This window comes from Aspergillus novofumigatus (genome assembly GCF_002847465.1).
Source record: "Aspergillus novofumigatus IBT 16806 chromosome Unknown P174scaffold_6, whole genome shotgun sequence".
Lineage (NCBI taxonomy): Eukaryota > Fungi > Ascomycota > Eurotiomycetes > Eurotiales > Aspergillaceae > Aspergillus > Aspergillus novofumigatus.
Window position 1 is genome coordinate 1402795 of NW_020194279.1, and position 24497 is coordinate 1427291.

Consider the following 24497-nt stretch of genomic DNA (forward strand, 5'->3'; position numbering starts at 1 on the left):
TGAGCTTCAAGTATTCAATGAGCTGATACACTTTATTCTCTACACCAGATTGAAAAGTTGAACGAATGTCCAGCCCAGTATGGGTGGAAATCGACTATGCCTCGGATTGAAATCACGTGACTATATCAATCGATCGACGACTTAGTAGGACACAACTCGTACGCCGTGAGTATGTTGGCATCTGATAATGCACAGTAGATCATATTAAGGAGCATCATAGACCGAATCACCGAGCTAAATCTGATCATACATCCCTCCAGCCATGCAATGTAACCCAAGATGCATAAAGAAGACGTCATCTAATTGTACTGCATGTATGTGGCCGTCGAGTTGAACTTGAGGTTGCCCTTGATGACCTTGTCCACAGCGGCCAGGAAGTCCTTCTCCGTGGCCACCTTCCGCCTCGCCCGGATCGCAAACATGCCAGCTTCTGTGGCAACACTCCGTAGTTCCGCACCGGTAGCATTAGGGCACAGTCGGGAGATCAGCTCCCACCGAATGTCTCTCTCGACTGACATACTCTTGGCATGAATGCGGAGGATGTTGGCGCGACCTTCAACGTCGGGAAGCGAGAATTCGATCTTGCGGTCAATACGACCAGGACGCATCAGGGCAGGATCCAAGGTCGACGGTCGGTTGGTTGCAAACATGACCTTGATGTTACCACGGGAATCGAAACCATCCAGCTGTGTAATCAACTCAAGCATAGTACGTTGGACTTCGTTGTCACCGCCAGCTCCATCATCGAAACGAGCACCACCGACCGCGTCGATTTCGTCAAAGAAGATGATGCATGCCTTCTTGGTCCGGGCCATCTCGAAAAGCTCTCGAACCATTCGTGCACCCTCACCAACGTACTTCTGAACCAACTCGCTACCGATAACACGGATGAACGTAGCGTCGGTCCGGTTAGCGACTGCTCGAGCGCAGAGGGTCTTGCCGGTACCGGGAGGACCGTACAGCAGCGCACCCTTGGGCGGATCGATACCGAGGTTGACGAATCGTTCTGGTGACAGCAAAGGCATTTCGACAACTTCTCTCAACTTCTCAATCTGTTCCTTGCATCCACCAACATCGCCGTACGTAACGTCCGGTTTGTCTTCGACCGTCATCATCGTCACGCTAGGGTCGATCTTAGGAGGAAGAGGTAACATAATCTGGTACTTATTCCGGTCGACGCTATAAAAACAATCAGAATTGCCAAATCAACAGAAACTGTAGCCACTTACCCGACCCTCATGCCTTCTTCAATATCTGTAGGGCTCACTCTCTCCCCTAGATTCACGACAAACTTGGCGATCTGCTTGACGTTGATGACATATTTGCTCTTGTCGGGATCCTTCTCGTCGGAAATGATCTTTGTACAACGAGCCACCTGCAATGGCTGCTCCTCTGCCATGCGTTGCCTATCTGCAGCAACATCCCAAAGGTGTGGAGGCGCAAGACCGGTGTCGGATTCCTGTCCAAGGTCAGCCACGATCCGGTAAAAAAGCACCTCTCTTTAACAAACCTTGACACCGATCTTCTCGTTTACGCTCGCTTGTTTGTCCTTGATCTGCTTCTCGAGCTTCTTTAATGCGGTCGCGTAGGGAGCGGCGCCGTATGTCTTGAGTACTTGAATGTCACTGTCTCATAATCAGCCGACACCTCATGTATTTCATATAGAGCTCATCTTGCTCGCAGCCACGACATACTCGTCTGTGAGAGGTGTGATCTTCTTCTCCGGCTCTTCGTCGTCAGCGAAGTTCTTCTTGTACTTCTCCCAGTTCGCTCCCGTGGCGCTAGGCATGGTGAGGCTGGACTGCGGAACCGGATGACAAGGAAGGCAACGAAAATAAAGAAGTCAATATAATCGTGACAGAATAGGGATTAAGATGAAAGGATGAGGTCGAAAGAGTCTGAGAGATGGATGTGTGAGGTGAAGCTTGATTGGGAAAGTGATGTGATCGAGCTCTCAAGCTTGAGGTGCTGTCACCGACGGGTTCCAGCTGTTGACGCTAGTGGCCGCCAAGCATCACCACCGCCAAAGCACCTTCGAAGAAATTCCCAGAGCCGCTTCCAGACGCTGGATCTCCTCCCTCACCACGACCCGTGTCCTTTTTGAATTTCTAGTTCTATTTTGTGCCTCTATCCGCGGACATACTCAAAATGGCGACCGCAGTCTCCCAGGGGCCCCCTGGCACTACCTTCAAGGTTGGTGGTTTTTACGGAGCAAATACTGCTTGTGGGCCGTTTTCTGATACTCGCGCAGGATAAGGAGAAGCCTATGGCGGTTCGGACAGCCAACATTCTGGCTGCTAGAGGTATTTACCATTGTTTTGACGTCTGGATGACATGATAGCTGATGTGATTCTAGCCGTCGCCGATGCCATCAGAACGGTTTGTAATTTCGAGACACATATATGTCGGAGGTGAGGGGCTAACGGCTTTACAGTCTCTGGGGCCCAGAGGAATGGATAAGATGGTATGTTCTTGTCCTCAGATGCATGTTGATCAATGCTAACTGTCATCAGATTCAAACACCCAAGGGAAACACTATTATCGTACGAACTCCAGTCCCGAAATATGCAGCTCGGCGCTAACCCCTCCATAGACCAACGATGGAAACACGATGCTGAGAGACATGAGCGTGATGCACCCTGCGGCCCGGATGCTTGTCGATCTGAGTGCTGCTCAGGATGTCGAGGCTGGTGATGGAACAACGTCCGTGGTCGTGATCGCTGGTAGCTTGCTAGGAGCCGCCGAGCGCCTGTTGGGCAAGGGTATTCATCCCACCATCATCTCCGAATCTTTCCAGCGAGCCGCCGCTGCTGCGGTGGAAATCCTCCAGAACATGTCTCGCCCGATCAACCTGATGGACCGTGCTACTCTCCTGCAAGCCGCTTCTACATCGCTATCCTCCAAGATCGTATCGCAGCACTCTGGCCTTCTTGGTCCTATGGCCGTGGATTCGGTGCTCAAGGTCATCGATTCTAAAACAGCAGAGAACGTGGATCTGAGAAACATTCGGATCGTGAAGAAGGTCGGCGGTACGATTGAGGACAGTGAGATGGTTGACGGTCTCGTGTTGAACCAGCCCGTCATCAAGAGCAGCGGCGGCCCCACAAGAATTGAGAAGGCCCGGATAGGCTTGATCCAGTTCCAGCTCAGTCCTCCCAAGCCTGATGTAGGTGGTATCTACCTCCAAAGTACGATACAGGTTGCTAACGTATGGATGACTACAGATGGAAAACCAGATCGTTGTCAACGACTACCGTCAGATGGACAAGATCCTCAAGGAAGAACGCCAGTACCTCCTGAACATGGTCAAGAAGATCCAGAAGACCAAGTGCAACGTCCTTCTCATCCAAAAATCGATCCTCCGTGACGCCGTCAACGACCTCTCCCTTCACTTCCTTTCACGACTTAAGATCCTCGCCATCAAGGACATTGAGCGGGATGAAGTCGAGTTCCTGTGCAAGAGTCTTGGCTGCAAGCCCGTCGCCAACATTGACTCCTTCACTGAGGACAAACTTGGTACTGCTGATCTTGTTGAGGAGGTCCATGCGTCTGGTGCTCGGTACGTCAAGATCACTGGCATCAAGACACCCGCCACCGCCGCCAACCAGACCGTATCTATCGTCGCTCGCGGTGCCAACAACCTGATTCTGGATGAGGCCGAGCGGTCTCTGCACGATGCTCTCTGTGTCATTCGCTGCTTGGTCAAGAAGCGCGCCCTTATTGCCGGTGGTGGTGCTCCTGAAATTGAGGTCGCCCACTCTTTGGCAATGCGTGCCCGTGAGCTCGCAGGCACCGAGGCTATATGCTGGAAGGCGTTTGCGGATGCCATGGAGGTTATTCCAACCACATTGGCCGAAAACGCTGGTCTGAATTCGATCAAGGTCGTCACGGAGCTGCGTCACCGCCACGCTCAAGGCCAGCACAATGCTGGTGTCAGCATCCGTAGCGGCGGTGTGCGGGACGACATCACGGAGGAGAACATTCTGCAGCCGCTCTTGGTGAGCACCAGCGCCATCGAACTTGCGGCTGAAACGGTTAAGATGATTATGAGAATTGATGATATCGCTCTGTCGAGATGATTTGGAGGCACATAAATCAGAAGGGATCAGATGTGGTGTATTATGATAAGTAATTTACCCAAAAATCAAATGATTCAGAATATAGATGATCCAGCAATACATATAACTCTCACGCTGCGTACAACTTACACTTGATTCTTGTCTTGTGTTCTAATCTCTCTAACTGTGCTTACAAGTCAATCTCTGTGCAGCGTCGGCATCCCAGTACTTGCTTGAGTACTGCCCGATCATTCAGGCTGCCATCGTCAGGAACTCTGCAAATGTCGTCACTTTGACTCGCTGAAGCCAGATACAGCTGCTCTACCTTGGTTCACTCCTGGTACGAGTCGTAGTTCCTAAATATAGCTGCTCTTGCAGAGAACACTCTTTCGTCTCTTCTTCTCACTCTCAACTCTCTCTGACAATCTACAGTCGTTCGCTTTACTTGCAACAATCAACATTTCACTCGCTTCATACCAAACTACAAACTTTCGCTTGTCCCAGCTACTTAACAACGTGAAAGGCCAATCCATTACCGCTTTCAGGAAGGGTTTGAAGGTCATCCTCGCCCAGATGGAGACACTTCCTCAGAGTTCCTGCCAGAAGAAGGCAATTAAACGAGCTGCCACCCCTCCACCAACCATCGACCTCGACCTGGGAGACGATGAGCTCTTCCCATGCGACTGTACTCTACAGGGCATAAACTCCCTGGATGTCGCCTACCTCAGCAACCCACTACTCAGCTCGCTGAAGAGCAAGGAGTGCGGCCTAGACTACATCAGACGCGCTCTCGTCGCCCTCGAGCCCATGAGCACCTGCACGCGGTGCTCCGGGAAGGACTACATCCGAACCTTCCTCTATCTGCTCTGCCGGACCATCCTGCAAAGATGCCGGGCGTTCTATCAGCACCTGGTTCGGACGTACCAGGGCAGGGACCAGCAGCCTCTCTTGCTGGATGATTACCAGCTTGCGACAGTCGAGGAACGGACCGCGCTCCTGTGTATGTTTACTTATGTCGAAATAAAGCGATTCCATGACTGTGTGGGTAGCATTATTGAGACGCTCAGAGAACAGCCCATGTTCGATGAGGATTCGTGGGCCGTCATCAAGGGTCAGGCCTATAAGCTGGCCATCGATACGGCTGGGCTTCGCTTTAATTCCATCCACTGTTAAGTTGCTCATTCGGTGGACAGGATTTATTGATTGACACACTTTGTATCTTGTTCGCGTATACCCAGGAAGATGTATTAAGGAGTTTGAAGTTTATTTGCTATTTTACAGGTGTACGGACCTGGACTGGGTTGATATGGATCATCTGTGTTTCCTCGCTCGGAGCAGGCATTCATGTATGTTTACTAAAGACCATTGGTCTCTAATGAAGTCTTTGACATATCGAAAGTAGTCCTTTTCTCCTCAGGTCGTATGTTCTTGATTCTTGAAGTATAAGTAGAGATATACTCAGCTTGGTTTGATATACAAGGGATTGCTAACAAGAGGTATCCTGTTCCTGCAGTATCTAAGCAACACAATCAGCTGTAGCAATAGATAGATGGAATTTGACTTGGTTGATATTATTGATATCGCGAATAGATCGAGATACCCGAAAAGGAGGTCAATAAGGTGAATAAGATCTGATCGGCTGCCAAGAGGCGCTATCTGCATCGCCGCCATCAACAACAGCTTACCCCAGACTCCCATCAGTCATCACTACTCCCAATCTACTGCCATTCCTTGACTTTCTTTGTCTCCTGACGAAGAATTGACCATGGCTTGACGATGAATTACCTGTTGGTTTGATGATATTTTTATAGACGGCTTAAATTAGCCTTCCTGAGTGCCACAACCTCGTCGAAGGATCCGTCGAAGGATCCTTGCTTATCGTCGATCTGCTGTGACCCGTCACATGTACATCGTAACTCAATCACTGCAGCCACTGTCCTACAACCACCGTGACAATGAGGCCATCCGACGACCATGGAGAAACCTCTGAATGTCTTCCCATGACCCGCTCTCGATCCGTATCCGCCGCATCTCAAACCTCCACCGACTCGAGTCTATCTACCGAATCCCTCTTCCCAGGAGAACAGAAACCCTTCGCCAACGCCAAAGAGACAATGGCACTAGCCGACGAAGACCAATACCGCGACCTCGAGGACGGCGAGGCGGAACAAACAGAACCATTCCTCGCGTCGTCCAAGAAAGCTGCCACCGGAGGCGGTCGAGCACGGCGGATATTCTGGATCCTGGTCCTTCTCTGCCTTGGAGGCTGGCTGCTTGCCTTTGTCCTGTTTTTAACAGGGGGACGAGCGAACTACCAGACTGCTTCGGACGCGTTACAGGCGCACGGAGCCGACTCGACGTTGGGTAGCACGAGCACGAGCTCCGGCAAGCCTGTCACGTTGCAGCAGGTGCTCGCGGGGCAATGGAATCCTCGGTACCATGCGATCGGGTGGGTTGCGGGCCGAACAATGAAGACGGTCTGTTAGTTGAGAAGGGCGGGGATGAGAAGCAGGGGTATCTCCGGGTGGATGATATCCGGAGTCGAAAGGGCAATGACACGGGTCGGGAGAGCAGGGTGCTGATGAGGAAGCCCATCGTGCACGTGGACGGGAAGGCGATTATTCCCAGCAACGTCTGGCCGAGTCCAGACTTGAAGAAAGTGCTGTTGATATCCGAGCAGCAGAAGAACTGGAGGCACTCGTTCACCGGGAAGTATTGGGTGTTGGACGTGGATTCTCAGACAGCGCAACCGCTGGATCCCAGCGCTCCGGATGGTCGAGTGCAGCTCGCGCTTTGGTCTCCTGCCTCTGATGCAGTCGCCTTTGTTCGGGACAATAATTTGTACCTGCGGAGACTCTCGTCGGACAGCGTTGTCGCGATTACCAAGGATGGCGGGGAGAACCTTTTCTATGGTGTTCCCGATTGGGTGTCTGAGGAGGAAGTGATATCGGGGAACAGCGTCACATGGTGGTCGAATGACGCCAAGTATATTGCTTTCTTCAGAACAAATGAGACGAGTGTGCCTGAGTTTCCGGTGCAGTACTACATCTCGCGACCATCTGGGAAGAAGCCTCTCCCGGGTTTTGAGAATTACCCCGACGTGAGGCAGATCAAATATCCCAAGCCTGGTGCCCGAACCCAGTGGTTGACCTGCAGTTCTACGATGTCGAGAAGAACGAGGTCTTCTCGGTCGAAGTAGCAGACGACTTTGCCGACGATGACCGCATCATCATCGAGATCTTGTGGGCCTCCGAGGGCAAAGTCCTCGTGAGATCGACCAACCGCGAAAGCGACATTCTCAAGGTGTATCTGATCGACACCAAGTCCAGGAGAGGCAAACTGGTCAGATCCGAAGACGTTGCCGGTCTTGACGGTGGTTGGGTTGAGCCTTCGCGGTCCACACGCTTCATCCCGGCGGACCCTGATAATGGACGACCGCACGACGGGTACATTGACACCGTGCCATACAACGGATATGACCACCTTGCATACTTCACGCCACTCGATAGCCGCAACCCCGTGATGCTCACATCGGGCGAGTGGGAAGTGGTGGACGCACCGGCTGCCATAGATCTACAAAGGGGCCTGGTGTACTTTGTCGGCACGCGGGAAGCACCCACCCAGCGTCATGTCTACCGTGTGCAGCTGGACGGGTCGAATCTTAAGCCTTTGACCGACACCTCCAAACCAGGCTACTATGACGTCTCCTTTTCACATGGCACAGGCTACGCGCTTCTCACGTACAAAGGGCCCTCTATCCCCTGGCAGGCAATCATCAACACGCAAGGCGACGGAATCACGTACGAAGACCGAATCGAAGAGAACGCACAGCTCGCCAAGATGGTAGAGGCGTACGCGCTGCCGACTGAGATCTACCGAAACGTCACCGTCGACGGCTACACGCTGCAGCTTGTTGAGCGCCGCCCTCCACACTTCAACCCGGCCAAGAAATACCCCGTCCTGTTTTATCTGTATGGCGGACCGGGCTCGCAGACCGTGGACCGCAAGTTCACCGTTGACTTCCAGTCCTACGTCGCCTCCAGCCTGGGCTACATCGTCGTGACCGTCGACGGCCGCGGCACAGGCTTCATCGGCCGCAAGGCCCGCTGCATCGTCCGTGGTAACCTAGGCTTTTACGAGGCGCACGACCAAATCGCCACTGCGAAGATGTGGGCGGCAAAATCATACGTCGACGAAACCCGCATGGCGATCTGGGGATGGAGCTTTGGGGGGTTCATGACGTTGAAGACTCTTGAACAAGATGCTGGCCAGACCTTCCAGTACGGAATGGCCGTTGCCCCCGTCACAGACTGGCGGTTCTACGGTATCCTTTCCCCCCTCCCCCCCGCCTTCTTTACTCATGGAATACCATACTAATTGACTCAGACTCAATCTACACAGAACGATACATGCACACCCCGCAGCACAATCCGAGTGGGTACGACAACTCGACGATATCCGACATGGCCGCCCTGTCCGAGAGCGTCCGCTTCCTCGTCATGCACGGTGCGTCGGACGACAACGTCCATCTACAGAATACCCTTGTGTTAATCGACAAGCTGGACTTGTCGAACGTCGAGAACTACGATCTGCAGTTCTACCCGGACTCGGATCATAGCATCTACTTTCACAATGCGCACACCATGGTCTACGAGCGTATGTTCCCCCCCTCATCTTTCTCTGCTTTTTGTTTCGCAAAATCTAACCCGACTAGGTCTTTCGGACTGGCTCGTCAACGCGTTTAATGGTGAATGGCATCGGATAGCGAACCCCGTGCCGGACGAGTCAATGTGGGAGCGTATGAAGCGGTCGCTGCCGTTGCTGTATCCTTAGGACAGTATATACAATTTCTATATCCTTACGTTTGTAAGTAATTCAAATGAAATGCAAATGTATATTCAACACGCTATGCAAACTATAAACACAATGATGCAACAACTCTTTTCGTCCGTAATGCAAATGCAAACCAGCCTCGCCTTTAAAAATTAATTTATGCAATGCATGCAGTACATGATAGAAAGGTAAGGAAAAGATAGATGTAGACATGCATGCATGCATGTATATACAGTCAGTCATAGACTGGTGGTATGATATATGCAGATATGGTGCAGCTTGCAGCCACAGGAGGGATGTAGCGAGACAAGGTCAGACTTTACTGCCATTGCCATTCCCATCCAACGACTTGAAAATACTCGACTGCAAAAACTCCTCCCGCATATGCAAACTAACATCCGAATTACGGTACGGATGCGGTTCCTCGCGCTGCAGACCACGCAGCTGCTCACGGCCCAGCGTCGAGATCGACCGCGCGTGCGAGTGCCGGTGCCGACTAAACGCCGGGGACAGACGGCCTGACGGGGACAACCGTCCCGTAGGAGTAACAGCTCCTCCAGCGTCGAAGGAGAGGGTTTGCCTCGGCGCGAAAACTGGGAGGGATGCGTTGCCAGGCAGCGCCATGAAGGAGTCTGAGTCTGTGGCTGTGGAGAAGTTACTGAACGACGAGCGGATAGAGGCTGGGCGGGTGAGCGGGAGCATGGGGTAGCCCGAGACAGTGGAGTAGAGGGTTGACATGCCCGACGCCGCAGAGGAGCGCCAAGAGTGCACAGCGGACTGCGGGATGGTGATGACTTCTTCCTCGATGGGGTCTGCGGTCTGGAGGGCTTCAGTGATGTCGATTGGATCGGCGAGGGCAGTGCCGGGGGCGCCCGCAGCGGCGCGAACAGCCATCGTCTTGGCGGCCTTGCCGATCCAGAGCATCTGCTCGTGTTCGCGGAGGTAGCGGTCGCCGGAGAAGGACTTCTGGACGATATTGCGGGTCATCATGCCTAGTTTGCGGCGGTGTTCGGACTTCTCGTACATGCGGCGGGTGATCTTGGCGACGTCGTCGGGGGTAGGCGAGGAGGTGAGGACGGGGCGGGCTCGGCGTCGTCTGCGTATTGGGACCATTCGCCGAGGAGGGCGAGCATGGTGATTTGGGCGCGGGCGAGGGCCAGCGCGTCGTTGGGGGCGACCACCGCGCTGAAGCGGGAGAAGTCGTCGGGATCACTGAGGACGCGGAGGGAGGCGCCGACGTCGGTGCAGACGACGGGCGCGCCGGTGAGGGCGGCTTCGCCGAGGGCGAGGGGGAGGCCTTCGGAGAGGGAGGAGTTGAGGAAAAGCCAGGTGTTCTCGAGGACTTTCATTGGGTCGGCGCTGCCGCGGAGGGTGACGCGGCCGCGGAGGCCCTTGGAGGCGATGATCTCCTGGCACTCGGTGGAGTAGGTGGGGCCTTGTCGATTGCGCCGTAGATGTCGAGATGGTAGTCGTCGAATTTCCACTGGTTGATGATGATGTCGGCGGCCAGCAGGGCGGTCTTGATGTCTTTGGCGTACCACACGTGCGACAGCATGGTGACGGTGGGTCGCTGCGACTTGATCTCCTTGACGGGGGCAAACTTTTGCATGTCCGTGATACCGTTGACGACGGGGTCGACCTTGCGACGGAAGATGTTGCGGTGCTCGATCGTGCCCTGGCAGGTACCGATCTCCACCTCCCATCCGGGGTTGAAGAAGTCGGCACACGGCGAGATGATGTCGGCATGATGGAGGGTAATGACGGAGGTGATGCGCATCAAGCCCAGGAGCGCATTTCGAACGAACGGAGACAGCTTGCACAGGGCAGAGGACAGGCAGAGGTTGGTTTCGCGCCAGCTGATCGCGTGGTCCCAGATCTGAAGGGTGCAGTTTCGCTTGATTTTGCAGACGACGCCGTATGACGCGCTGACACTGTGATGCGAGGCCTGGAACACGCTGGGGATCTGCTCGGGGATGGGAATCGAGAAGATGAACAGGTAGCGGTACCATAGTTCCAGCGCGACGTCGAGCGTCCCCAGGGTGGGAAGTTCGGTATGGAACCACTGCGCCGAAGGGACCGTGTTGGGCATCTCCTGCGTGAGCCAGAGATCCCGCCAGCTCTCCTTGACGATATCGCTGTTCCAGACCTGGGTCCAGTGCCTCGAGTCCTGGAAGTACGTGTTGAGGTTGACCAGTGCCCGAGTGGCCTGGTGGATGTCCGCCTTGGACAGCTCGATGGCGCGAGCACCCTTGACCAACGCCGTCAGGATCGGGATAAAGTTCATTTTGATATCCATGTCGTTGGCCGACGTGACGTTCTCCACCTCCGAGTCGAGCTTGTTCTTGAAGAGCCCATGCGTCGGCGTCAAAAAGTCCAACCCCCAGAGAGGAATCATCTTCAACGAGAGCACGTTCTGCTCCGTCTGATGCTTGGGAATTCCAAAGTCGTTGGCCGACTCGCAGATCATGTGCCACTTGATCGTCCGCAGGGAGTTGATCATATCGCGCCGACAGGCAGACACACCACCTCCCTCGTTCGGCCAGGTGCCCGTGTCGGCCGCCATAACGTGCAGCGACTTGTCCGTGTCAGACCCGAAATCCTTGGACCGGGTGTTGACGACCGCATCGCCACCGGGACCAAAGTTCAGCAGATCGCTGACTTTGATCGCCATGGGTGTCCAGCTGGAAATGTTGTCGTCGAGATCCGCACTCGCCATGACCGTGTCCGCGCGCAGATCCAGGTACTTCTTCGCCGAGGCAAGGTCGCCGCGGTCCCGGCTGCGCCAGTACGGGGCCAGCGTCTTGTCCCTGCGCAGCAGCCGCTCATCCATCCAACGGACGATGATGCCGTCAAAGTCGACGCGGTCCTTCCATGCCTTCCAGACCAGAGAGCGGGCCCGCGAGGTCGAGACGGGGAACCGTTTGGTGGAGAGTCCCAGGAAGCGGGTGATGGCGTTGGAGCTGAGATTGTCGCAGTAGAAGAGGGGGTTGTCATGCACAAAGCTTGTGTACTTGGGTTTGGCCAGGACGCCGAGGAAGTCATGTTCGATCATGGGCGGCGTCTGGATCTTCTGTCCGTTGAGCGTGGTGAAGATGGTAGGGTGGAACTTGTGGTCGTACAGCCAGCGAGCCTCGTAGACATCGGCGCCCTGGACAAATGTCGCCTCGGTGACCTTGGAGTGAGGGATCCAGCGCTCGACCTTCTCGGCATGCCGGACGGGAGGAGCACACCAGGAGACCGTGCAGGTGATGTGCGAGAGCACAAACTCCGCGCGAAGCAGTTCATCGCCGAACCGGGGATTCTTCCGGTAGTGGTACTTGAACCGGATCAGGTTGCCGTCTTTCATGTAGGAACCCGCCTCGATGAGACCCTTGCGATTATACTGGACGCTCTGCAGATGGCTGTCGCCGCGAATGCAACGCCGGCCCAGGGGGATTCTGGTATCGGATGCGCGGGTTAACTTGAGACTCCTCTTGTTCGGGGCGCGGTAGTCATAATGGAACTCGTCGATCGCTTTGCCGTCTTTGAACTCTTGCCGGATGAGAAGGAGCATGTCCTTCGAGTACGTGCTGACATACTTGAGGGACTTGGTGCCCTCGGGTTCGGTCTTGTGCTCGCCGCTGTAGTAGTAAACCTTGAAGCCGCCATCCTCGTCATCGTGCTTGAAAGCAGTAAAGGTGCCGTCGAGACTCTGGACCATGAACCTGCTCTTCTTGATGCTGATGGTCATGCCCTTGGTCTCGTCCCAGAGACGCTTGACGTTGTCACGACCGTGGAAGAGGAAGAACGACAGGACGACGTCCTGCACAATCTTCGAGTACGACCAGATCATGTTGAGGATAAACACGCACGGCACCCGGATGATTCGAGAGCGTTGTTTCATCACATGGTCGAATTCTCTCTGGAATTCCGGATCGGCAATCAAGGCGATGATGATGAACTTGATGGCGGACGCAACCGAGTACCAGAAGTTGTGCAGGGGATCCTTGATGAACGCGAGAGCCGCAGGCAGCTTGTTGGACACGTACGGAATGAACAGCGGCGTCTCGGAATCCTTGCACAGGGCCTCTTCGCCGGTGCCGTAGTGGGCGTAGTCAAGGATGCTGACGGCGGTGGCGGCTCCCAAGTTGCATCGGGCAACATGGACATCAAGATCACTGGTGTCGAAGCGGCAGAGGTGTTCCTGAAGCCACTGCCTGTCGCGGTCCGAAAAGTGGGAAGGCTTGCCGACACAGCGGTCAAGCAATGCTTTGCGGATAGTCTTGGGGAGTTTCTCCCAGTGCGTGTCGCATTCGAAACCCAGACACAGCTGCCGGAGGAGCTCCTTCTTGGCCCACCGCACGACGACAGGAGTGTTGGGTTCTTCGCGCAGCTGCCGGGCCATGGTCTCGGTCACTCCGGCCGTGACGAGCGATTCGGCAAGCACAGCGTACTCGTGAGGCATGCGTAGCATGGACTCGGACACTGCATGAAGCAGAGTCTCGGCGATGATTTGGCAGTTACTGCTAACGTCGATGCGCTCATCCAGTCCGCGTCCGACAGCAACAACCAATTTCAGCTGGTCCCTGGCATGGCAGCTCAAAGCGCGGATGCCGGGACCAAGGGTGCCCAAGGGAACGAGCTCGATCGAAATCTCTCCCTTGGCCCAATCTTCGAGGGCTAGGTTAATCAGTTCATGGGCCTTTGGGAAAGCCTCCTCGATTCGCGGTTCTTCTCTGCGCGACAGCAGCAGAGACTTGACTTCGATTCCAGGATGAATACCAGGCTCAAGCTTCAGTCGCGCGTCCGACGGCACAAGAGAGATTCTCTCGAAGAATGTTTGCAGTTCCTGCTGCGACCATTCGGGATCCGCCCACGGGGTAGTGTAGGCGTGGAAGGTCTTGCCCAGGTCGACTGGCGAGTCCACCTTCTTCGGCATACCCATTTTCGCAGTGAGCAGAGTGAGGATAGCGGTAGTCCAGGTGGCTATCCCCAGTCCAACGACCCCCCCGTAATTCTTGAAATAACCGGTCACACAGGTCTTAAGGACGATACCAACGGGCAGACCAACGACGACACCGACAAGCAATGGTTTGAGGGCAAGGGGACCGGCGAAGATCTTCGTGTATTGATACCACAGCAGGCCGGTGTACGCCAGCACATAGGCGCAGAACATCGCCATGGCATCAACTGAGGACCGAAACGTCCAGAGCAAGGCAGTCGACAAGGCAAGACTCCATACCTGCCACATGAGATACTTGAAGAACGTCCTCCAGTACACCTTTCTCTTGAACCTCACGGCGCGCTTCTGCGAGGGACGAATATCCTTGGACGTGCCCACGGCCTGATTGGTCTGGCCACCGATGAGATCATGAAGCTCTTGAGCCTTGGTGTCGATGAGGACTGCGCCAATCAGGTAATACGCGAGGCCGAAACCGACAGCAAACCGCGTGTCAGCATCCTGGACTTGTTGCACAAAACCAGCGAGCCGGCCACCGGTAAGCAACTCGGCCCATTTATCGAGCAGAGCCAAGACAAAGTAGAGCACACCGCAGCCGATCTCCCGGCTGGCCTGGCGCCAATGCATGAACGCGTTGTGCAAGCGTTGGCCCTTTTGCGAATTGCGCAGCACGTCAAGCCCGACCTTGGTCTGGATGTTCCAGCCCGAGCTGAAGGGGATGGGTCGGGGCACGTCGGCATACCGGCAGTACCAGTTGAGAAGGAAGTTGGTAGCTTCCCAGTCTCGGGCCAGCTCCAGGACGAGTTGATCCTTTGTCGGCTTGGAGAAGATCCCGCGGGACACTTCGGCCATCACGTCACTGTACAGGGCTTCTCTCGACAGCTTCAACACGGCCGGATCGCTCAGGCCACCGAAGCACTTTTCGTCGTTGTTGCCGTACTTGGATACATACCATTTTCGGATCTCGGTGTCGTCTGTCCGTCGGATATTCTGGTACCAGATGACCCATTTGGACGCGACGGACCGCAAACTGAGTAGCAGCAGCCCGATGAAGATGTAGAGCACAATGAGGTAGATGACCACATCGTGATGACTCCAGTTCGTCACGATCGGAGAGATGAAAAGGACGGGGATGCAGGCGAAGATGGCCTTGCGTCCGGAGAGGAACTTGGAGCCGGGGTAGCTGAAACAGGCGAGGCAGGCGAATATAGTGAAGTAGAGAGTCAAGGCGATGAGGTAGAGGTAGAAGACGATGCCAGGACCGGGACCTTTGACGGCAGACATGACGACGAATCCGACCAGGCCCACCGCGATCGTGAAGGCGAAACAGGCGATGAGTCTGATAAAGACAAACATGTTCGTCGCCGCGAAAGCCATGGAAATGAGGTAGTAGGATCCACCGCATGCGATCCAGGTGCCAGCCGCACCCGACAGGAGGAGAGAGATCATCAGAGCGATGGACGCACTGTGCATCACCTCCTCGGGCATCTTGCCGGAGAGGTACAAGCCGCGGCCATACAGAGTCAGCAGGAGGATATCGATCAGGGCCGGAACAGCAAAGACACTGAGGAAGGTGAAGCGCTGGTACCCACGCATGGGCTTGAGCTTGTCGTCCGGGTTGACATCGATCTGCGCACCGGCATAAGAGGTAGCCATCTGCGGAGCGCCATTGATCCAGTCGGGCAGTTCTCGGTCCTTGTAGTATCGTCTGAATCGACCCGAGAGCAACTTTCCGAACGCGCTGGGCGAGAGGTCAAAGTATGCTTCGCAGCGCGATCCGAGAGCAAACGACTCGGCGAACGCGGCCGCTTGATCGGACTGATCGTTGAACAGGGGATTGCGATCGGTGACTTCCATGTAGATCTCATCAAAGGCACCTTTTCTGGCGGCGCAGACGAGGGAGAGCGTCATGATATCGGCATACACGTCGACCTGGTCTTTTTGGACAAGCTGACACAGGGCATTTGTGATTTGAGCCAGGTCACTCTCTCGGCGTTCCCGGAGGATGCGAGTGAAGACAGCATCCGTTTCCTGGAACAAGGCAAGGCATGCCGCAGTTGAAGGATAACGGCAGCCCTGGTCGCGGTACCAGTTGATGCGAGTCTTGATCAAGGCCTCTGCTGGAAGGGATCCGTCAAGATACGCGACGGTGTTGAGCTCCTTGAGCTGCGCCAGGGACGGTGCATCGATGAGTTGCCTGCGGATGTACCTGCAGATAGTCTCTGAAAGTTCACTCTTTGCGTCCGTCAGCGAGAGGTGCTGCAGCAAGAGCAGTCGCTCTTCAGGACTCAAGGCATCCACATCTTGGATGAGACGGCGGGGCAATGCGATGTCTTCGTTGTTGATGTCCTTGGACCATCCAGCCAAAGCGGCTTCCGCTTCGAAGCAGACATGACGTGGGAATCCTCTCGCGGAGAGGAAGGTGTGCAGCACGGTTCCTGCTAGCCCTTGAGCGTTTTTCGAGGCAAACACTTCGAATCCGTCCGCGTCGTTCTGGTAGACGGCCCAGAAGCGGACATCGGCACTCTTGCGCAGACCGGAATCGAGGCCTAGATTGATGCGCAAGGAGTCATGGGATGCAAAATTGGCGAGTTCTTTGATGGTGGCGGGCAGATTGGGCGAGTCGGCCCAGTGAGACACAGCAAATTTATCGTGGAATCTTCGCAGGAGGGCGCCTAGCTTTTGAATCTTGTCAGAAGGAACCGGGTGAAGCAGCCCAAGAGACTTGAGTCGCTGTTGGGACTTGAGGATCTCGACAAAAGCAACGGCGGTGGCTTCCGATCCCAAGGGGAAGCAGCCAAACTCTTTGTACTCCACGCCTGCCATTGAGATGGACAGCGGGCTGCCCTGCGACCTGACTTGAGCCACCCATTCTGGTGGATCACGGACCGAGATTGTCGAGCTGTCCATGCGCTGTGGCTTGTTTTCGGACGAGGTGAGTACGCTCTCCAGAGTGGGAAAGTATTGCAGCAGAGTGTTCCATGCGTCTCTGTCCGCGACATGCTCTTGGATGCTCAGATTGGTGCGCCAGATGTCGTGAACTTTCATGATCTCGGCTTCCTTCAACCAACTAAAGGCCGACAAGGGTTCGGGGATCTTGACGTTGAGAGAAGCATCCTGCAAAGCAGACTGTCGGCCGATCCAGGTGATAGCGCTGTAGAAGTTGCACCACTGCAGTGATCGCTGGATGACCGCATTGGACAGCTGAGCATTATCATCGACAGTCTCCCAGGCCATGACCAGAAAGTCGCGCATGCAGGCCTCCGACACAAACGCTTTGATAGTCGGCTGCATCTTGATCATCTGAAAGTAGTCGCGCTTCTCGCCCTCGGGCATGATGGAGGCATTGCGGATGACCAGACCGGAGATTGCATCGGTTTGGAGAGTCTTGTGGTCCTTGAGGAAGTCCGGAGGAGCCGTCTCCAGATACACGGGCAGACCGACGGCACGGAGAACCTCCGCCAGTTTCCTGATGGCGGCCGAGTTGAAGCTGCTCTCCCAGTTGGCGAGTAGAATGCCGCTGAACGCAGCGCCATTGAACCTGTTCAACGCGCTCTCGATTCGGTCGATGGCCGCCAGGGTCGACACTGATTCCGAACCGAGGTCTACTCGGCCCAGAAACTGCTTCCTCTCGACCAGCGAGATGGCCTCGACCACACCGGATTGCGAGGGGTCAACGATCAACAGATCCCATTGACTCAGTAGCCTTAACTGATCCCTGGTTGGGGATGAATCGAAAGAGCCCAAGTAGACGCCAAAGGACGACGGCTTCTTTGCCAACTGCACGTTGGGCAAGGACAGTTGCTGCCTTGATAGTCGGTCCAGCCTATCAGAGACATTTTTGGGCACAACTGCTGATTGTGCTCGCGACTGTGAATGTCAACAAATGTCCTTGAGGGAATAATAGACAGAATACCTACCTTGTACCATTTGCGAGCTCTCCACAGACCTGCGTAGAGGAGGTACGAACATCCAATTACTACGCTACCCAGTAGCAAGCCGATGAGGACCTGTCCTAGGTTAGCAATATCAGGACGTCTAAGAAGATGAATACATACAAATTGCCACCAGTTATCTGTCATATGCTTCCATCCCACGGGACGAGTCTTCTCATCATCATCACCATCAAGGGTCCTCCAGTCGTAAGGATCCATGATGATACAATTAGAGATTAGAGTTAGGAGTATAGACGGGACATGGAAACGAGGAAGAATAGAAAAGCGAGAGACAAGAAGAGAAGACTCTGAGAGCCCAAAAATGTACACAAACAGAGATACAATCTCTCTAAAAGACCATCACCGTGATTGATTGATCGACCCAAGATGAGTATTTGTGCATAAACGAGCGGAGTATAGAGAGAACGAACGAGGGCAAAAGAAAACGAGAGGACGATCGATCGACCAGACCAACACGCGGTCAAAGAGCTGGCAAGCGAAACGTCAAAGCAAACCCAGCATGTATCTACCAGCCTTTAGACTACAACTTGACTTTGCCTTCATAAAGCAAAAAAGCGGTGATGGCCCAACATTTGGCAGCTCAGGAGCAGATCCAGTGGCGAGGGAAGATCATAAGGCTCCTCGGAGAATCTAGTTCGCTGCAAGTAAATGTACTTTTTTATGATTTTCGGCAAAGTCAATCAGTGAAATTTCTAGACAAGACCAATGGATACTTAGTTCATGGACCGTCTGTCTCGGCAGACCACAACGATGAAGACAAAAATAGCCTCGTCGTTGACTGTCTGCGCTAAGATGGCGCTAAGAAGTGTGTGTGGTTTCTGGCCCGACGTATGAAACAGCCTTCGAGTCACTACAATAGACACTACTCCGGTTGGGATGCACACTGGCTAAGTGTTTAATTCTTCGATCCTGCTGGATTGGAACAGAAGCTCGACCAGGAGCGAAGGTGTCAACAGCGTGGCAGCCATCTCGGAAAAGCCCCTTAAGGAAATCCACGGAGGACTGCCCGGTTGAGAGCAAACATCACCTTCAAACTCCTCCGTCTTGGGTCAATATGTTCCGAGCTTGGCAGAGTGGAGGTACAGCAGGACCATGCATGCTGACGGTATCTCCTGTTGGCCATTTTTATTCTTGTTATGTATGCTAAAGGCCGAAGCGGCGAGTGTTCCAGGACAACCAAGATACTCCATATTTCCGTAACCTATGACTCCATGATTGAAAAGGCAGCTGGAAACCATCGGGGTTTCTGATCGCAATAATCCATTGGCCCGATCCTTGGTTTGCCTTTTCTCCATGTCATCTGGGCTGAGGACTGTGGGTTGAGGAACTGAGACTGCCCGGGTGGGTTCCTCACATCCATGAGATGCAGAAGTGCGAAACAAAGGCCAAGTACCCGAAGTTGGTCAAGTGGAGTATGGTCTGCATGTATGTATGTAAGTATGTATGTATTGTCTGGTAACGCGTATTTTGAAATGAAATTTCTGCAATACAACGATATAGCCGGTATTACCGTATGTAACACGGATACGACTCCTGTAGCACAAGTACCTGTACCTACATTCGGAAGTCTCAAGTCTCGAGAATCATGGAAGACCTAAAGCCCCTCTTTTTGGTTCTTGGTTTGTCTTGGTATGCTAATAATAATCATCCTTCGGCTGCAATCTGAATCGTACAGTTCCCGCTAGTCTCGTGGAGATGCACAATGGCCCTCCAATTTCCCCAGCGGCTCATCTGGAAACCCCCCGGTGGGCTCAGAGGAGGGATATTTTGACTGATCCATCGCCAAGGGGACTAGGGTAAAACTTCTTCAATCAGTTGCCACTTGTCAGCACTGGCAGACGCTAGGCTAATGGTCCCGGTCCATTCCTCGCTTTTTCTGACCTGGAAAACTCATGGTAGATACAAACTTTCCGCTGCATTAGAGACGTGATGCATCAATGACAGTTGCATGGCTCCAACATCATAACCTCGTACTCACTCACGATAGGATACTTGTACCAAAAAGCATTGACTTTGTTCTCGGTTCTCGTGACCTTTTCTGGCTAGTCGATGACTTCACCACCCAAGATCTCGTAGTCAATTGCGGTGGAGTAGATACGGAGTAGAAAGTACGATGCCATGCCCCGGTTGTGTCGGCTGGAGCTATGGCCCTGACAGACCAAGAAAAGGAGATTTTTTTTCAGCCTGCTGCCGGTGTGTGCGTGTGCTTGTGCTTGTCGCATGCATGAATACATAAAAGCATTTGATCGTCACACATGATTCGTCTTCACTCGATCTCTTTGTGTCTCCATCTTTCTGTCTCTCTGACACTTGTCGATGATCCTTCGAGTCCAATCTAAAGGATCATCTCCACCCAGTCTCTCGTTCATCTTCTAATTGATCAACTTGGTTGCTGAGCTGAGGTTGGTTGCCTTGTCATCCTGTCATCCTCTTTGTTCCCCTGGCCACCGCAATGGTCTTCTCGTGGGTGATTCAGGCCGGTTGCTACTTCGGCTTTATAACCTGTAGTACCCCCCAGGTGTCTGGACTTCGAATCCCACCATCGTTACATCTGTGCGTCCATCACAGACCAGTGTAGCGAGCAGTAGTGTAGCATCTACTGTTGGGCTGACGACCTCGTCTGCTGTACTCTCGTTAACCTCTACCCCGGTGACTCCCACCGGAACTACTCTCGTTTCTTCTTCTGTTGGCCTGTCCTCCACCATGTCTCTCAGCCTCAGTTCGAGTATCATCCCCTCGGTCACCCCCTCGGCTACTCCCATTAGCCAAGGCTCGGTCTTGTCGAACATCCTGGTGATCGCCAAGGACTCCTCGGCGGCCAGTTCGGCTACCTCGGGGCTCAATGCGTACGGCATCCCGTACACCACGTTGCTGGTCCCGCAGGCGGGTGTTGCCCTGCCGGCTCTCAACTCCAGCAATGTCGGCAACTACGGCGGTATTGTCGTGGCTGCCGAGGTGAGCTACGACTACGGTGGCACTTCCGGCTACCAGAGCGCCTTGACCACGGACCAATGGAACCAGCTGTACGCCTACCAGCTCGAGTACGGCGTGCGCATGGTGCAGTGGGACGTCTATCCCGGCCCCAAGTTTGGTGCCAGTGCTGTGAACGGCGGTTGCTGCAACACCGGCGTGGAGCAGTTGATCTCGTTCACCGACACCAGTGACTTTCCCACCGCGGGATTGAGGACCGGTGCCACTGTCAGCACCGAGGGCCTCTGGCACTACCCCGCCACGATCAGCAACACGAGCTCCACCAAGGAAATTGCCCAGTTCGCTCCCAACTCGGTCACCTCGACCAAGACCACTGCTGCTGTCATCAACAACTTTGACGGACGCGAGCAGATGGCGTTCTTCATTGGCTTTTCGACAGACTGGAGTGCTACCTCCAACTACCTGCAGCACGCATGGATCACCTGGATCACCCGCGGGCTGTACGCTGGACACCGCCGGGTCAACCTGAACACCCAGATTGACGACATGTTCCTCATAACCGACATCTACTACCCGAATGGAACCACCTTCCGCATCACCGTTGATGACATGAAGGGTATCTCGGCTTGGGTCCCGACCATCAACGCCAAGATGAACCCCGGCAGCTCGTACTTTGTTGAGGTTGGCCACAATGGCAACGGCAACATTGAGCAGTCGTCGTCCACCGATGCGGGTGCTACCGCTTGCAACGGAGGCGGGATCGAGTACGACTCTCCCCCTGACACTCCTCTGGAATTCAAGAAGCCCCTGGGAACCGGTACCGACCTCTGGCCCTCGAAGCCGACTGCCTACGACTGGACTGCTGCCTGCACCCAGCTAGACGATCTCCTGAAGTGGTGGACCACGCCGGCCAACCGCGACACGTACGGCCACATCTCGCACACCTTCACCCACGAGGAGCAGAACAACTCGACCTACTCGGACATCTTCAAGGAGATTTCCTTCAACCAGGCCTGGCTGAAACAGGTCGGCCTGGACCAGGCCAAGTGGTTTACGTCCAACGGCATCATCCCCCCTGCCATCACGGGTCTGCACAACGGCGATGCTCTGCGGGCTTGGTGGGACAATGGCATCCGCAACTGTGTTGGAGACAACACCCGCCCGGTGCTGATGAACCAGCAGAACCCCATGTGGCCTTATTTTACTACGGTCGAGTCGGACGGGTTCGCCGGCATGCAGATCAACGGCCGCTGGGCCACGCGCATTTACTACAACTGCGACACTCCGGCCTGCACGTTGCAGGAGTGGATTGATACCTCCGCCGGCGCCGGCACCTTTGACGACCTGCTGGCCGTTGAGAAAGCCGACACCATGCGCCATCTCTTTGGCCTGCGGCATGATGGATACATGTTCCACCAGGCCAATCTGCGCAACGCGAACGTGGACCCGATTACCATCAACGGCGTGACGGCCAAGTACTCCATCTTCCAGGCGTGGGTTGAAACTATTGTTCAGGAATTCGTCCGTCTGGTTGACTGGCCTTTGGTCACCATCACCCACCAAGAGGTATGTTCCTTGTCTCAATTCTCTATTAATTTCTCTATACCTGACTAACCATGATAGATGTCCGACGCCTTCCTTGCGCGGTACCAGCGCGACCAGTGCGGCTACGCCATGTCGTATGCCGTTTCCAACCGGAAGATCACCGCCGTGACCGTGACAGCCACGGGCAACACCTGCAGTCGGCCCATCCCGGTGACCTTCCCTGTGGCTCCCACCAGCACGCAGGGTTATGCCACCGAGCAGTTGGGAAGTGACCCACTGACTGTGTGGGTGCAGCTGTCGGGATCTCCTGTTACCTTTACCCTTTCCACTCCTATTGCTCTGTAGCCTCCTCCACCTATATCACTCATCCCTTATACGGGTACTTATTACATGCCGTAATGATAGTGCATAGTTAGTCGATTGAATTGTATCTGTCCTCAACATGACTGTTCTATAGCTGTGTAGCATGCCCTGCCAAGAATCAAAGTAAGACATTCCCAACCATCCGCCGGACCGAGACCAGGACAAGACCAACTGGATCATTTTCTAACGTCCACGGTCAGTTCACCTGCCATGGGACTAAATATCCAACTAACCGGGTGATATCAGCCCATGCATCCATGCATCCATCAGACCACGCGAGTCCAAGACTTGCCCCTAGCTCCCCTAAACCTGAATCGTAGAATCCACAATGGATATCTTGGCGACGTCCACTATACCCGGTGTCGGCGTCGGTGATAGCTACTCCGTAATCGACTCCTCATAATATTTATCCGCCTGTCTCCTATTCCTATCTAAAGCCGACAGGACAAGGCAATCAGTCCGCATGCCTGTGGCGAATAAAGCGAAGTCAAAATTCAATAGTCTATCCCTTATTCCGAGCTCAACGGTTAGTGTATACCGACGGAGTGACATGTCTCGGCCGGAGAAAATTGAATTGCCAAGTATCCACCCCTTACTTGGAGGAGGACAAGGACAAGGACAAGGACAAGGACAAGGAGTGCTCGGCTGAAATGGCCTGATTCGATATTTGGCCGGTTGAATCTAGCCGAGTCGACACTTACTCGTAGACTCTGATTTGGCTTTTACTATTCAGAATGTAAGCGTCACTCTACGGAGGCGCAATAGAGGCAGAACATCGGTCTTCTCCGCGCACTACTACAAACTTGCACTGCAGTACAGTACAGCGCAGCAGTAGTATGGACTATGGACTATGGACTATGCGCTGTCCTCACTAATGTCATCTAATGTCCTCTCATCACACCCCTAACCCTAACTAGACTGCTAAGTGCAAACTGCAAAGTGGGTGCGGTGCGGCTGTAGCCAAGCCGAGTCAGTGACGCTGCATGCAAGCAACATTGTTTGCTTCTCCGGCCCAGCCTTTCCTCCTCCGCTGTACAGTCAGCGGTGAACGTTGTACCCCTGCAGAATGCAGAATGCTGTCCTCTGTCCTCTGTCCTCTGTACGGCGTTGGCAGTGATACTCGAGGTAAGGTACGCTAAGCTCAAGCTCAAGCCCATCATGCGGAGGCGGATGGATCTGGCGGGATGTGACTGGGTTTGCTTTCGTAGAGTAAGTACTTACTTACACTTACTTGTTTACTTGTTGCCAGCGTTGAGCTGAGTGTAGTGGTAATCGACTTTGACTTTGCTACTTTCTTGACTTTTTGTTTGGGTTTGGATGTGTTGTTGGGGTTGAGTCGTGAGCATGGACAGCAACATACCTTACATCATGATTCATGACTCTCGTGGGACAAATGGGAAAGAGTGTTTTGGTTTACTTTCCTACTATTGAATGGCATTGACCCTATCCGAATCGTCTAGTCAGCTGTCAGTGTCAACAACGTGGCAATCGTGTGGGTATCTACCTTTCTAGCTCGAGTTTGGGCCAGGAGTGTATCCATGGTGCGAGTCAGACATTCTCACTAGTTCCGTTCCGTACCTTAGAGTCCAAGTCTGTGTACAGAGAGAGTACGATACTACGAAAACTGTATTGTATTATTGATGTATTCTAATACCCCCTGATTTGCAAAGTAAAAACCGGTTACAGGTACTACGATCCTACACGCTAAGCTTTAGCGTCCGGCGCTAAGCGCCCCATATTTGAGATTTATCTGGTCGTGTATGATTGGACATGTTCCATCGGCTGAAAAAGTCTTTTCTTGACACGGGATTTTGGGACTGAGACTTGCAGGTCGCTCTGGAAAATTGATTTGTTTCCACTTGTCGGACAGTT

The 24497-nt window shown here is 53.9% G+C and overlaps 6 protein-coding genes across 6 annotated transcripts; 4 read left to right on the forward strand and 2 right to left on the reverse strand.

The window, feature by feature from the left end:
• Window positions 1-299: 299 nt before the first annotated feature.
• On the reverse strand, window positions 300-1949 carry rpt1 (proteasome regulatory particle base subunit RPT1; the record flags this gene model as incomplete). Its single annotated transcript, XM_024823590.1, has 4 exons — window positions 1695-1949; window positions 1511-1625; window positions 1230-1459; window positions 300-1179 (listed from the first exon to the last, which is right to left on the reverse strand). The coding sequence occupies exons 1-4, from the start codon at window positions 1787-1789 to the stop codon at window positions 300-302; spliced, it is 1320 nt and encodes a 439-aa protein (XP_024680408.1). The 5' UTR covers window positions 1790-1949.
• A 110-nt stretch (window positions 1950-2059) lies between these two features.
• On the forward strand, window positions 2060-4174 carry P174DRAFT_514223 (chaperonin-containing T-complex subunit CCT4). Its single transcript, XM_024832067.1, has 7 exons — window positions 2060-2193; window positions 2252-2303; window positions 2357-2379; window positions 2435-2464; window positions 2514-2543; window positions 2594-3166; window positions 3225-4174. Exons 1-7 carry the CDS (start codon window positions 2149-2151, stop codon window positions 4077-4079), a joined length of 1608 nt encoding a protein of 535 aa, XP_024680409.1. The 5' UTR covers window positions 2060-2148; the 3' UTR covers window positions 4080-4174.
• Window positions 4175-4574: 400 nt separating this feature from the next.
• P174DRAFT_374387 (uncharacterized protein) lies at window positions 4575-5231 on the forward strand (the record flags this gene model as incomplete). The annotated part of the gene is made up of 1 exon (XM_024822578.1): window positions 4575-5231. A coding segment is annotated over one exon (657 nt), but the record flags the coding sequence as incomplete, so codon positions are not given.
• A 546-nt stretch (window positions 5232-5777) lies between these two features.
• On the forward strand, window positions 5778-8896 carry dapB (dipeptidyl aminopeptidase dapB). The gene is made up of 5 exons (XM_024827917.1): window positions 5778-6511; window positions 6553-7158; window positions 7215-8382; window positions 8445-8714; window positions 8773-8896. The coding sequence occupies exons 1-5, from the start codon at window positions 6014-6016 to the stop codon at window positions 8889-8891; spliced, it is 2661 nt and encodes an 886-aa protein (XP_024680411.1). The 5' UTR covers window positions 5778-6013; the 3' UTR covers window positions 8892-8896.
• A 307-nt stretch (window positions 8897-9203) lies between these two features.
• gtb3 (glycosyltransferase family 4 protein) lies at window positions 9204-18445 on the reverse strand (the record flags this gene model as incomplete). Its single annotated transcript, XM_024829130.1, has 5 exons — window positions 17889-18445; window positions 17751-17840; window positions 10308-17700; window positions 9916-10233; window positions 9204-9883 (listed from the first exon to the last, which is right to left on the reverse strand). The coding sequence occupies exons 1-5, from the start codon at window positions 17982-17984 to the stop codon at window positions 9204-9206; spliced, it is 8577 nt and encodes a 2858-aa protein (XP_024680412.1). The 5' UTR covers window positions 17985-18445.
• Window positions 18446-20489: 2044 nt separating this feature from the next.
• agd3 (putative extracellular serine-rich protein) lies at window positions 20490-22607 on the forward strand (the record flags this gene model as incomplete). The annotated part of the gene is made up of 2 exons (XM_024825095.1): window positions 20490-22283; window positions 22341-22607. The coding sequence occupies 2 exons, from the start codon at window positions 20490-20492 to the stop codon at window positions 22605-22607; spliced, it is 2061 nt and encodes a 686-aa protein (XP_024680413.1).
• Between the last annotated feature and the right edge of the window lie 1890 nt (window positions 22608-24497).

Bases quoted from the DNA above. Each gene is read 5' to 3' on its own strand.
- dapB (XM_024827917.1), top strand. From the start codon at position 6,014: ATGAGGCCATCCGACGACCATGGAGAAACCTCTGAATGTCTTCCCATG. The intron at 6,512-6,552 runs GTTGCGGGCCGA...TTAGTTGAGAAG, and splicing joins GGTACCATGCGATCGGGTGG to GGCGGGGATGAGAAGCAGGG. The intron at 8,715-8,772 runs GTATGTTCCCCC...TAACCCGACTAG, and splicing joins GCACACCATGGTCTACGAGC to GTCTTTCGGACTGGCTCGTC.
- P174DRAFT_514223 (XM_024832067.1), top strand. From the start codon at position 2,149: ATGGCGACCGCAGTCTCCCAGGGGCCCCCTGGCACTACCTTCAAG. The intron at 2,465-2,513 runs GTATGTTCTTGT...AACTGTCATCAG, and splicing joins CCAGAGGAATGGATAAGATG to ATTCAAACACCCAAGGGAAA. The intron at 2,544-2,593 runs GTACGAACTCCA...ACCCCTCCATAG, and splicing joins CCAAGGGAAACACTATTATC to ACCAACGATGGAAACACGAT.